This window comes from Corythoichthys intestinalis, chromosome 19 (assembly GCF_030265065.1).
Source record: "Corythoichthys intestinalis isolate RoL2023-P3 chromosome 19, ASM3026506v1, whole genome shotgun sequence".
Classification (NCBI taxonomy): Eukaryota; Metazoa; Chordata; class Actinopteri; order Syngnathiformes; family Syngnathidae; genus Corythoichthys; species Corythoichthys intestinalis.
Window position 1 is genome coordinate 9,507,166 of NC_080413.1, and position 13,707 is coordinate 9,520,872.

Sequence of the window (13,707 nt, forward strand, 5' to 3'; positions counted from 1 at the left end):
AATGACCGTAACAAAGCGCGGCCACCTTCAGAGACGATCGGACTGGGGAGCTGTGATGTAGGGGGATACTCATCAAGTCCATGCCTCAGAGACTGCAAGCAGTCATAAAAGCCAGAGGTGGTGCTACTAAATACTAGATGTGCGTTTTGATTGTTATTTCTTTGTTTGTTTATTTCTTCAGAATGGAGTGATTCTGTATTTATTTCTGTAAGATAAGCTTGTTTTTGTATGCCAAATATATTATGCCAGTTTGCTCTCCCACAGCTATTATACGCGCACTCCCAAGCTGTTATGAAGAATACAGTTTTAGCCCATAATCATGTGCTTACATTTTTATTACCGGCAATTGTTCACATTCTGCTGATAAATAGATACACACACATATGTTGATTCATCACACAACGTCTCAGTACTTTTCCACCAAGCTACAGTACTTTGAGTGCAAATGTCTGTTCAAAACAAAGATATCGTGCCCGCTCAAGAGTGTGACTGTTAATACAATCAAGAGTGTGACTGTTAAATCAATGACTAGAATAAGGAACTTGCCCGATCGAAACTGCCACGTTGGACAACATTGTTGTAACTATATTCTGCCCAGCAACAAGCCCTCAATAAAAGTTAGCAGCGCGGGGGAGCTCGAAGAGAGACTTCGATGAAACAGCATTGGTCGCGGAACTCTGTCTCCTGGCTCTCCCAACCTGCAGATTGAAAAAACGTCAACTCTCTGACTCTGCCTCACTTCGTGCCCTGCCTTTTGTCAGCTTGCCTTGGGTAAATAACTAAGTTAAAGAACAAGTTTTAGACCCAACAATTTCCCTGCACTTGCTCTATAAAATTAACATTTACTGACCACCACAATGTTTTTTATTCATTTCTTTTAGTTGTTCTGAATTGCACTTTTGAACTCGTTATTTTTTTCAAGCTTTTTATCTGAGTTTGTTCTACATGATAAAATGTCTGAGTGAGTGCTCGTCCGAGACTGGTGATTGCATACTTTTTGCTAGGAGTTGTATTATGGTGGAAGATTATGATAACAATTTGTTGGTTCCTTTTTTTGTTTGTTTTTTTAAACATTGACACCTTTTTAAAACGATATCTCGATTCTTGGCAGGAGCATATCGATAACCTTTTGGGATACAAAGTATCACGATATATCACCATTTCGATATTTTGTCACACCCCTACATAAATGCCTCAAAATCAACTGGAAGTGACCCATAAATGCCTCAAAATCAACCAGAAGTGACCGAAAATCAACAGCAAATGACCTGAAATGCCCCCAAAATGAAACTCATTGGTTGCCGTTGACCGCCATAGACGTCCAATTCGTTTGACCTGGGAGGGTGGTAGCGAATGAACGAATGATACTAATGATAAACTCAATCCAGTTCACAGCAAAAACATGAAAACAGCTTGTTTTCAGGACTAACAAATTTAGAGTCGGGCACATTTGCGGTCCGCTACGAGCGCATGTTCTATTTACGAAGAATAAAAGTGCCAAGTAGACTTTCCTCAGCAAGCGTCGCGGCGGTTTTGGAGATTCGGTCTCGCCAGTAAGTACCCATCATCCATGTTTAAAAGTGTTGGGATGCGCGGGTCTGGCTGAGGTTGCGGATGTGAAAATGATGACTGTGTGGGAAGACGGCGCGTGTAAATAACAAGATGGTGAAGTTTCTATTGATTTATCCTGTTTGCTCTGTTTATTTTTATTAGAAGACGGCATTAAAGTAACAGGAAACACTTTGCGCCCTTAGAATAGAACATAATGTGCAGAAGTCTGCATTCCAATAAAATGATTATGATCTATAATTTACTGGTTAAAATGAGAGGCGATTGCTTTAACTGCGAGGAAAGCTCAGCTTCCCCTAAAATGTCAAAAAATAAGTGATCAAATGTATTCTATTGTGTGTACATTTCATTGACTAAATATGTGCTATAACATGCTCAACCTTTGTTCAAGGGAACCTCAGACTTAAAGACTGATTAATTGTTCTTTTTGACTAAAATATGTTATTAAAAACACATAAAATATTGCCATTGATTTGAAAATCAATAATATTTAGTACATGTTTTGACCTATGTACGAAGGGCACTATGTTTTATGTGAGCAGTGGACGCTCGGGGTGATGACGTAGTTGGGCTGGACTGGGAGAATAGCTGTGCTAGCTAGCAAGTGAAGCTAGTATGACGACTGGCATGATTTTGTCACATTGTGCTGCTGGTCAGATTGTTTTGTTGAAGAGCTGTGGGATGACTTCCCAACATCGTACCTGCATTCAGTTCCAGTTCATAAGCAGTGACTTTAAACCGATCCTAGACGGCTTGCCGATATATTGACTTGCTGCCATTTGACAGTTTGTATTCTTGATCCCTTCGTTGCTTGCCTTGTTTTTTTACGCAGAGAGACGTCCAACACATGCGCATATCGGTTAAAAGCGGTGAGTACTTACTGTTTGTGTTTTTATTGAGTCTTTCAGTACCTTTTCATTGCCTCAAAATACTTTTTGCATGTGTTTTCCCCTCATACTTTTGAGTATTGTGTTTTCTTGTGGTAGCTTTAAAGCAAATTGTTGATCTGTTGACCACATTTGCGTATTTGAACGACCCTTATTTAATATTACTATGTTTAAGTATTTTCTTAAGGCATCTTTAGTATGTTCTGTCTGTATGCATCTAAACAAAACTAGCTGAAAGCGTACGGTAGTAGTTTGGGTGTCAAATTCGCCTCTTGTAGAATGTTTTGCCGGTTTTGTCTCTTGTCTTGTCCCATCCCGTTTTTCCTGTTCATTTTGCTTTTTGCTGCTCGTTTTGTTTTGTAAAACATCGCCAGTGCTGTCATGCTCATTAACTCATTCACTCCCATTTTCACCGGTGCAACCCCCTTCGCTCCCGGCCGTTTTACTGGATTTTGACTGATTTTGCAAAGCCCACAGAAAATTCTGTTCTATTGCCATATAAACATGGAACCCACCAAAAATAAAAAGATTAGACTCTCTTCTTTCAGCAGGAAAAAAAGTTAGTTCATATCTTTTTCCATTCTTTAGAAATCAGCAGCACGGACTCAATGGCATCGTCTGCTGCACTGGTTGTCCCAGTCGCTCTGCTAGATCGTCTAGAGCCTGGCATCCCGGGCGTCCTCTTGGTTGTTCTGCTCGGTCGTCCGCTGCCTGGCATCCTGGACGCCATTCGGTTGTCTGCCGCTGGCGCCCCGGCCGTTCGTTGCCATTAAATCGGGTTGCGGGTCTTACCAAATGCGCTACTGCCCTTCAGTGACCAGTTTTATTGCTTTAAAATGGATATTCAGCTTTGGAGCTAAATTGAATCAGAACCCAGCGATATGTCTTTTAAAAAAAAAACGTAAAATACGTCTTTGGGACACTGAAACAATTAAAAAGAGAATGTATTTATACGTTTTTGGGCGCAAATGAGTTAAGGTTCCTTTCAGGTTCAAATTGAAAGGGCAGAACCGACGACATGTTTATGTAGCTAACAAGTGACACTGTGGAAGTACTGCAGCGCTGTCCAGTGACGTCACCACCCAGAGTGCATTGCGTCGTCAACAACAATGGCGACTTACCAGTTATATTAATTTTACAAAACACAAAACATGCTGATGACCCCGAAATGCGATGGCAGCAATAAAATTAACTTAAAAGATATATGCTCAGTTAGGAGGGTTAGGGTCTCTATGGTGTGAATCATATGATCTGCTTGAAAAATAATTTCAACCCATTATGAAATACTTTGTAGGATTCTCGTCATTTTATTCTTTTTTGTTGTTTGTTTTATTGCTTTACAACTTTTATAGACAGCATTTTACCAGCTAAGTCTTTATTTTAAATTCATATATAGGAAAATCAATTACATACAATGACAATTTTGTGGCCACTGGGGGGGCACGTCCCTGCCTGCCACCCCTCAATCTCTGCGTGTAAACTGCGGGTGGCCTTTTTCAATTTTCGTTCCGTTGTTCTGATTTGGACCAGAGACTTTCATAATCTTCCTTGCGACACTTGCTTTGTTTAAGAACAACTGTCACATTCTGCTGCTGGTTAGATTGTGTTTTGTTGCAGGGCTGGTTGTGGGGGCGTTCCCGACGTCACACCTGCATCCAATGCCGCTCATTAACACGGCATTCAAACACGGTTGATCCAAGAGAAGGGTGCTGAGATATTGTCTTGCTGATTGTCATTTGACACCTCGTACTATCGTCTCGTTACATTTACTGTACTTGTTTCGACCCTGCCTTGAGTTTTTGTTCTTCAGCCGCTTTAGTTTGTAATCCTCTACCTTGAGTGTTTTATTTTTGCCTTTTGGCTCTCTGCCTATTGTCTTAGTTTACCCTCGAGCCCCGTCGTCCTGCTGTCACGGACCCATTATGTTATTTCCACTTTTCCGCGAGCGTGTGTTGTTTTTTTTGTTTGTATTTCATAAACCCTTGTACACATTCCTCGCTTGTTGTCTGCTTCGAGGTCCAACCTTGTTTCCGCATTTGCGTACACCAACAAAAATTGAGCTAATTTCTGGTGCTTTTTTTTATTGTAGCTGCTCGTGTTTGGAGATGTGACTTCTGGCACTCTAATTTCTTTCCCTATTGTCACAAAGCACTCCCAGGCGGACACACTTTGAGCTTCTCCTCAATGGAAGACCAGCATCCATCACTTGTTAAAATGTCCCAAACCTTTTTAACAGTTCTTTAAGGTAATCAATTAGTCATTCAAATAACTTTTACTTAGCTGTTTACAAGTCAGGTTTGATGCAATTTCCTTCCTGTTGCATATCTATTTTCAGCCACACTTACAGCATGTGTCACTTTGATTACTAGATATATGGGGATTTTTTCCATATTTTTAAAGTAAGACTTACCAGAAAAATGTTGATGAAATGATGAGTAACGAACCCAGAGACGCCTCCACGTCGTTACATGAGGTGAAATTATACACACAATCTTTTTTGGTGATCTACAGTTTATGTTGAGTTTGTGGTTAATGACGTCATTTTTGGAAACAACACGCAGTACATATAACATGGTGTTTCAGAATTTTTATTTTTATTTTTCAGATGAAAATATGAATTATGTTTGGGTTTTTAAAAATAAATCTTGCAATGAAAAACTCGCTTTTAAATATCTCCTTTTCAGTTGTAATAACAGAATAATAGACATATGATGCAAACATCCCCAAAATGTTTTTCTTTGTCAGTCGATATGCTAAAAATGAATTGTCACCTTTTCATCAATTGGCCATCTTTAGTGCTAAATAAGAGGGAATATGCGACCCGGAGCTGAAAAACCACCAAAGCGACCACATCTCAGTGAAACGCTGTTATTACCGCAACTCTGTCAAAACATGAAGGGGCTCAGGGAGCGACAATTACCAGGAGGGAGGCGTGTAATTATTCCATCTCGAGACGAGTGGGGTCAGAGGTAAGTAAAGGCTGAGGCTTTCGCTGCAATTAAGGCTAATTGGAGAGGAAATCAAAGTGTTTTCGGCAGCTCCATGCCACTGATGATGTGCAAAAATATGCTGTGAACTCTTCTATCTTTTCTTATTCTTTCCTTCCCAACTCTCCAGTTATCATCAAAGGGGATAAACAGGATGTCCCGCCTAATGTTATTCACGATGAAAAAAACTGCATTGCACAGCACATACGTCAACAATGAAATCACTGGACACTTTGTTAGGTAACCCTTCATGATGGATTTTAATATTAAAATATTATTAAAGAATAAAATAATAACATAATATTAAAATAATAAGTATGGTACATATTGTATTTAATTTGAAAAGCAACCGATACAAGTGGAAAAATAATAATATTTGAAACAATAATTAAATTATTAGTTATCATAATTTTTGGACTATAAAGGCGCACCTGACTATAAGCCACCACCCACCAAATTTAACACACAAACGGCATTTGTTCATAGGTAAGCCGCACTGGACTATGCGCCGCAACGGTCCTCACGGTATTATGGGATATTTGCCCCAAAAGATATTAACCGGTAACTCGTTATTTGACAGCGGCATCATAAGACTGTCATAAGACCAAATGAAACCCCATGAAGCTTTGCAGCCAATTGGTTCAAAGCTTCGTTGCTTCAAGAAGCTTCATTTGCCACCACTGGTCTTTTTGGGGGAGACAGTAAACCTCTGCTGCCACCTGCTGTCAACACTGTTGTCGTCCAACATGCCTCCTAGCATGCATTGCAGCGCTGCAGATGTAAATAACAATCAGAATTCATGTTCTTTGCTAATTATTTCTTCAGTTACTGTTCTAGTTGTTTAAGTAATTGCTAGTTATGGTATTTGGTAACACTTTATTTGACGGTGGTGCCATAAACCTGTCATAAGACCATCATAATCATGAGATGATACTGCCATGAGCATTAATAAATGCTTATGACATATGTCATTTTGTGTCATCCGGTGCATTATCTCACTTTTGAATAGATGTAAAAGATCCGAGCTGGACATAAATGGAATTAGTGACGTAACTTGCCGAATGATACTTAATGACATCTGTCAGAAGCATTCATTAATGCCCATGATAGTGTCATGTCAGTTGTTTCAGTAATTGCTAGTTATGGTATTTAGTCATATTTTATTTGACAGTGGCGCAATAAACTAGTTTCACATTATAACATGATAGTAGCATGTTTTTACATAATAATTATCATGTTTTTACACGGTAGTATTACGTTTTTACAAAATAGAACATTTTCAGTTAATTATCATACTTTTCAATAATTATTAGGGTTGTTCCGATCATGTTTTTTTGCTCCCGATCCGATCCCGATCGTTTTAGTTTGAGTATCTGCCGATCCCGATATTTCCCGATCTGATTGCTTTTTTTTCTTTGCTCCCGATTCGATTCCAATCATTCCCGATAATTTTTCCAGATCATATACATTTTGGCAATGCGTTAAGAAAAAAATGAATAAAACTCGGACGAATATATACTGTAAATTCAACATACAGTACATAAGTACTGTATTTGTTTATTATGACTATAAATCCTCAAGATGGCATTTACATTATTAACATTCTTTCTGTGAGAGGGCTCCACGGATAGAAAGATTTGTAATTCTTAAAGGATAAATGTGACTTTGTATATTGTGACTAAATACTGCCATCTAGTGTATTTGTTGAGCTTTCAGTAAATGATACTACACCCATTTAATTGTTCTGCCCAAATGCATGATGGGAAGTGCAACCAGGACTGTGTGTAGGGGCACCAATTGATATATCTTCTCTGTGTTGGGAAAGAAAATAGGGTATTAAGAATATGATCTACTACTACCTTTCTCCCCCACATTGCCTCTCATGATATTTTTTAAATGCTGAGAGAGAGATTGTAAGGCGTTAGCCAAATGAAAAAGGGCCCCAAAGGCTGTCAAAATTCTCTCTACTCATTAAACGCTGCCTTTTAGCTCTATATATAGGTAAAACGGTGCCTTTATAGATTGAACGCGACGATGTGTGAGTGGGTCGTGCAGTGCATGCGTTAATTATTTAACGTGATTAATTTAAAAAAATTAATTACCGCCGTTAACGCAATAAATTTGATAGCCCTACTTTATGCCAAACTACTCTGGATGAGTGTAATACATTTAGTCTGTAACGTTAAATACAATTAGAAAGCGATTTAAATAAAATATATTTATATATTAAAAAAAGGCATGTCCGATATTTTTTTGCCGATTCCGATAATTTGAAAATGATGTGATCGGACCCGATCGATCGGGATGCCAATTGATCGGGACATCTTTAATAATTCTACATCATTTTTACATGATATTTTTCACATTTTTACATACCATAATTTTCACATTATAAGGCACACCTGACTATAAGCCGCCACACAAATTTGACACAAAAACGGCATTTGTTCATAGATAAGCCGCACTGGACTATAAGTCGCAGCCGCCCTCCCTGTACTATGGGATATTTACACCAAAATATATTAACCGGTAACACTTTATTTGACGGCTGCATCATAAGAATGTCATACGACCAAACTGACCCCCATGAAGCTTTGAACTAACTGGCAGATAAGCTTCATTGCTTCAAGACGCTTCATTTAGCCATTACTGCTCCCTTGAGGGGAGACAGTCAACCTCTGCTGCCACCTCTTGTCAACACTGTTGTCGTCCAAAATGCCTCATAGCATGCATTGCAGCGCTACAAATTTATATAACAATCAAAATTCATGTTTTGGGCTAATTATTTCTTACGTTACTGTTCCAGTTGTTTCATTAATTTCTTTTTATGGTATTTTGTTACACTTTATTTGACAGTTGTGCCATAAGACAATCATAATTATGACATGACATTTCCATGAGCATTAATGATTGCTTATTACAAATGTCTTTTAGTTTCATCCGGCAAATTATCTCACTTTTGAATGGATGTAAAAGATCTGAGCTGGACATAAAGGGAGTTAGTGAAATAATTCCGGATGACACTGAATGACATCTGTCATAAGCACTCAGTAATGCACATGATAGTGTCATGACGGTCTTATGACGCCGCTGTCAAATAAAGTGTTACCTATTAACCCAAATAAATCTACAAATAACCTGCACTGGACTATAAGCCTCAGGATTCAAAATGAGGGAAAAAAGTAAAGGCTTATAGTCTGAAAATTACAGTATCGGTATTTTTTTGGATGATCATTTATGTTTGTTTGGATTTAAGAAATTTAATGCATTAAAATATTATAATCTATTTTTGACATCTGTATGGGTATGTGATACAGACATGCACAAAAGGTTTTATTTTCCCATTAAAATTCTTGTTTAAATTGTAATTATTTTGTCATATTTTATAATTCAATATATATATTTACATATATGAATCTTTTAAAATCTCATTATGGTTTGATCATGGTATTGACAGTATTTGATTGTTGAAAATGTATTTGAATTAAAATGTACATAGTGTTTTGCCGTACTAAAATAAAGTGTAAATGCACATCCACTCAGTAGGTGGCAGTGGCACACAGCAAAGAGTGCTGGAGATATGAAGAGCTAAGACGAGAAAATATGACTAAGCGGATGTAGTGTTTGGCTTTTGGCTTTGACTTTTAATACAGTAGGATATGCGGAAAGACCAGTTTGTTTACTGTGTCTAAAATGTTTGCAGCAGACAGCGGGAAGCCAAATCAATTAAGATGTCACATAAAGAGATTAAACCCCAATCACACTGACAAGACGCTTGATTTTTTTCAGCGAAAAAAACATGCCGAATATTGCCAATAATCGTCCCGCTTTGTCAGGGTTACATCAGTAAACCAGTGAGCACTGTTAGCATCTGACAAGGTGGCATACCAAGTTGCTCAGTGCAAAATAACCCCACACCATAGCAAAGGAGCTGATACTGCCTACAGCAAAGATAAAAACTGTCTCCCTGTCCGATGACTCTGTTTTTGTTATAGTAATTTTTGTTTTTTCGGTCAAATTGTTTGGCATATTGTCCTCATGAGTTAATGTTGCTAATCAATTTGAATTTATTATCATAATTTATTGAATTTTCTTTTTCAGTATCACATTGTCCAAAATTGTAACTTGAGTTTATTTTTACAGTTTGAATGTGACTTTTCTTTTCTTTTCTTTTTTTTTAATTCAGGCAAATTGATGCGCTTTAAGTCTTTTCTGATACAAACAAAATAATTATAAGCCTTTAATGCCTGCAATATGAAGCAATTATCAGAGAATTTAAAAATTTGAAAAATAAGATCTTAATGAAACCTTTTTTTTCCAAATTTGTAAAAAGAAAAGTCAAAATGCACACGTGTAATAAGCGCTCTAATATCTTAACCCCTTCCTAACACCTGTTTTTTTTCTCATGGAACCTGAAGATGCATGTGTTGACTTGCATCCATCTTTTTTTTTTTTCCAAAAAGAAATGTCAAAATTCTGAATTAGTCTCAAAATCATGAACTTTTAGGTGTATCAAATGTGATACATTTGGCAATATAGGGTTAATAAAGTTAAACTTTATTGTAAATTGATCTATATATATTTTTTTTTTAAATATTAAAAAGGACACAAAGTTAAGCAGAGGTTTTCTTATAATAATAATGATATAACAATATTATAGACAAATGATGCAATTTACAGTGGCGGCAGGGAGTTGGAGGGGGTTTAATTCTTCCTGGAGGATGCGGGGGGACAGAAAATAATTCACAAGCACTGCTTTAAATATATTTATTTTACTTATAAAATAACATTACTTTAGTATGCTGTATTGAATCTCATCAGAATATAGAATACTAATATTGTGTTAGAAAATGAAAATGAAAATATTTGAATGAACATAAAATTACAATGAATTCCGATTCCATTTTTTTTTTTTGCCAGCTGTACTGGACTGTCTCAGAAAATTAGAATACACAATATTCTAATTTTTTGAGACAGTCCTGTGTATATATACACAGACAGTCCTGTGTATATATACAGGACTGTCTCAGGAAATTAGAATACACAATATTCCTGTCAGGAAATTAGAATATTGTGTATTCTAATTTCCTGAGACAGTCCTGTATATATACACAGGACTGTCTCAAAAAATTAGAATATTGTGTATTCTAATTTCCTGAGACAGTCCAGTATGTTTCAAGTAATGTATTATATTCACATGACTATACTGCATAGATTGATTTTGTTTGTCTGTCTGTTTGTTTGTTTGTTTGTCCTCAAACTAATCCATATTACTGTAAAATAGATTTCTCGGGTAATTTATGAGTTCGGTCATCAGTGAGCCACTGAATGGTTAACAGTGTACAATCAATACATTCTAAAAGACTAGCCTTAAGCTGTAGTGCTGAGTTAAGCAGATTCTCACAAGGAAAATAGATGTTCAAATTGATCCATACAGAAATCCAGACCGGGATTTAACAGACAGATTATGGATTATGAGTACAAATGCAGAGTTTGATAATGATTTGTTTGATGGCTGACGAGTTGCTATACATTCATGGGGAATGTGTTGTATGTGATTACCTACTATGTGGAGGATTTCCACCTTAAATATTTACCCTTACACGAACTGTGAGACACACAGTAATCAAAACAGCTCAATAAGAACACAGGAATTTGTGGAATGAGTCCAAAACAGTGCCGGTAATGATGAAGATTATATCATGTCATTCATGTCAATGAGGCCGTTTAAATGCAAATTAGGAAGTGAACCCACATGAACAGGGACGCCCATTACTCACACTCAGGAAATAAATAAATAAAACACTCTTAAGCATCATAATGGCAAATTATGTGGGGCATGTCATACTTTCGCTTCTTCAATGACAAATTAGAAAATGAAGGCGTATGAACCGGAACAACCAGAATCTTGTAACCACATAAAAACAAATATCTTTTAAAGTTGATAAACCACACAGAAGAGTGTTGTTAATAACCCTGATAAAGTTGAATGGTTACCATTATGTAAAAAAAATAGATAAAGAGATAAAAATTAAGCTGTTTTCTCCACTCCACTGTCACTTGTCATTTACACTGTGAAAATTTATATTCATCTAGTTATTAGAAAGGAAAACAACAAGGTGAAAACGAGGCACTCTGAAAAGACCATACTAGCCTGGAGCACCACAGTTTCTGTCAAAAAACTTTCAAAACATACCAAGAGTCCTCCCTTCTAGGTGTTGTCTTACTCAACATTGCGTGCAAGCACTTATGGCTGACAAGGAGGCGCTCTAAAACTGATGCTATGAAATCAGACTTTGAAGAACTATAGTCTATATCCTCTGTGTGATGTGTGCACACTTGTGGCAGACAGCAAGGCACTCTTCTCACGTCGGTTGTTGTGACATACTTATCAAATAATTTATTCCACACTTCCATCTTTTGCTCTGTGATGTTCAGACACTCTCCACAGACAACAAGACGCTGTGAAGTAGCCATGCCAGAGGACAATTTGAAATGAAGATGCCATTTCCAGGTTGGAAATATAGCTCGCTAACTATCCGCATGTAACAAAAGTGCTTAAGCATAAACAACCTTAGAAATCTTGAAATAAGTATTTACAAAAAATCTTTACAGATTCTTTAAACGCAAACCACCAATAGATTCCCTCATAACAAGCATCACTTGAAGACATCTCACAAGGGTTGAGCTGGTCTTACCTGTTGAGGGACTTTGGCGTCTAACAGTGCCTCAGTGGGCTTGAGCATCTTTCCCGCTGCAGCCAGGCCCCCTTGGGTGCCGTTTTCCCCACGGGCCATGGCGGAGAGGCTGTGGGTGAGGCGGCAGGTGCGCTTCTTCTGTGACGGTGCGCCAAAGTGCGTGTGGCTGAGGCTGCGGGTGTGTGCCAGAAGGCGGGGCGGGAATTGGACATGGCTCTGACTGCGCGCCGGGAGCTCTGACTGCACCGCCTCCTCCTCCGGCTCCTCCCGGACAACTCGGACGCTTTCCGCCGCCATTCACATGCTGCTTTGCTCTGGATCGGTGAGGCCGGACCAGGGGATGACAGACACACAAAAAAGACATACACTCAATAACAAGTATGCACAACATACCAGCTAAGGAATGCTGACACATGTACACAGAATTCCATCACTGAAAAATACATACATTCTACCAAACACCTAAATAGTAGTAGTAACGTTTGTTATTGAATTAACAGGACAGTAATAGTTTTAGTTGTTTTATTACTTTTAAAACAGGAACATTTCTGGTTGTAAATAACGCCACTAAAGCTTCCATGTATTTTACAACAAAATAAAAGCCTTTAAAAATATATATAACCACATAACCCCATCATTATGAAATAGAGCTACTATGCATTTCAAAAATGCAAAATACACTGTAAATATTAGGTGAATTACAATTCATGAATATGGCATAATACATCACTGTCATAAATATTATACTTCACACTATATACTAATTAAACCAAAATGACCATATAAAGTTGTGCCTTGAAATACAACAGCATCCACATACAAGTTCTTTGATATGCAGTGGGGCAAATAAGTATTTAATCAACCACCAATTGTTCAAGTTCTCCTACTTGAAAAGATTAGAGAGGCCTGTAATTGTCAACACAGGTAAACCTAAACCATGACGGACAGAATATGAAGAGAAAAAAAAAAACAGAAAATCAGATTGTTTGATTTTTAAAGAATTTATTTCCAAATTAGAGTGGAAAATAAGTATTTGGTCAACTACAAACAAACAAGATTTCTGGCTGTCAAAGAGGTCTAACTTCTTCTAACGAGGTCTAACGAGGCTCCACTCGTTACCTGTATTAATGGCACCGGTTTTAACTCATTATCGGTATAAAAGACACCTGTCCACAACCTCAGTCAGTCACACTCCACACTCCACTATGGCCAAGACCAAAGAACTGTCGAAGGACACCAGAGACAAAATTGTAGACCTGCACCAGGCTGGGAAGACTGAATCAGCAATAGGTAAAATGCTTGGCGTAAAGAAATCAACTATGGGAGCAATTATTAGAAGATGGAAGACATACAAGACCACTGATAATCTCCCTAAATCTGGGGCTCCATGCAAGATCTCACCCCGTGGTGTCAAAATGATAACAAGAACGGTGAGCAAAAATCCCAAAACCACACGGGGGGACCTAGTGAATGACCTACAGAGAACTGGGACCACAGTAAGAAAGGCTACTATCAGTAACACAATGCGCCGCCAGGGACTCAAATCCTGCACTGCCAGACGTGTCC

General features: G+C 37.8%; 1 protein-coding gene across 1 annotated transcript in view; it reads right to left on the reverse strand.

The window, feature by feature from the left end:
* Positions 1 to 13,707, reverse strand: part of mfsd2b (MFSD2 lysolipid transporter B, sphingolipid) — a 58,301-nt gene that overhangs the window by 34,814 nt on the left and 9,780 nt on the right. Inside the window, exon 3 of the mRNA XM_057822002.1 lies at positions 12,142 to 12,455. Coding sequence (XP_057677985.1) covers positions 12,142 to 12,438 — 297 coding nt within the window. The 5' untranslated portion in view covers positions 12,439 to 12,455. The remainder of the gene's footprint in view (positions 1 to 12,141; positions 12,456 to 13,707) is intronic.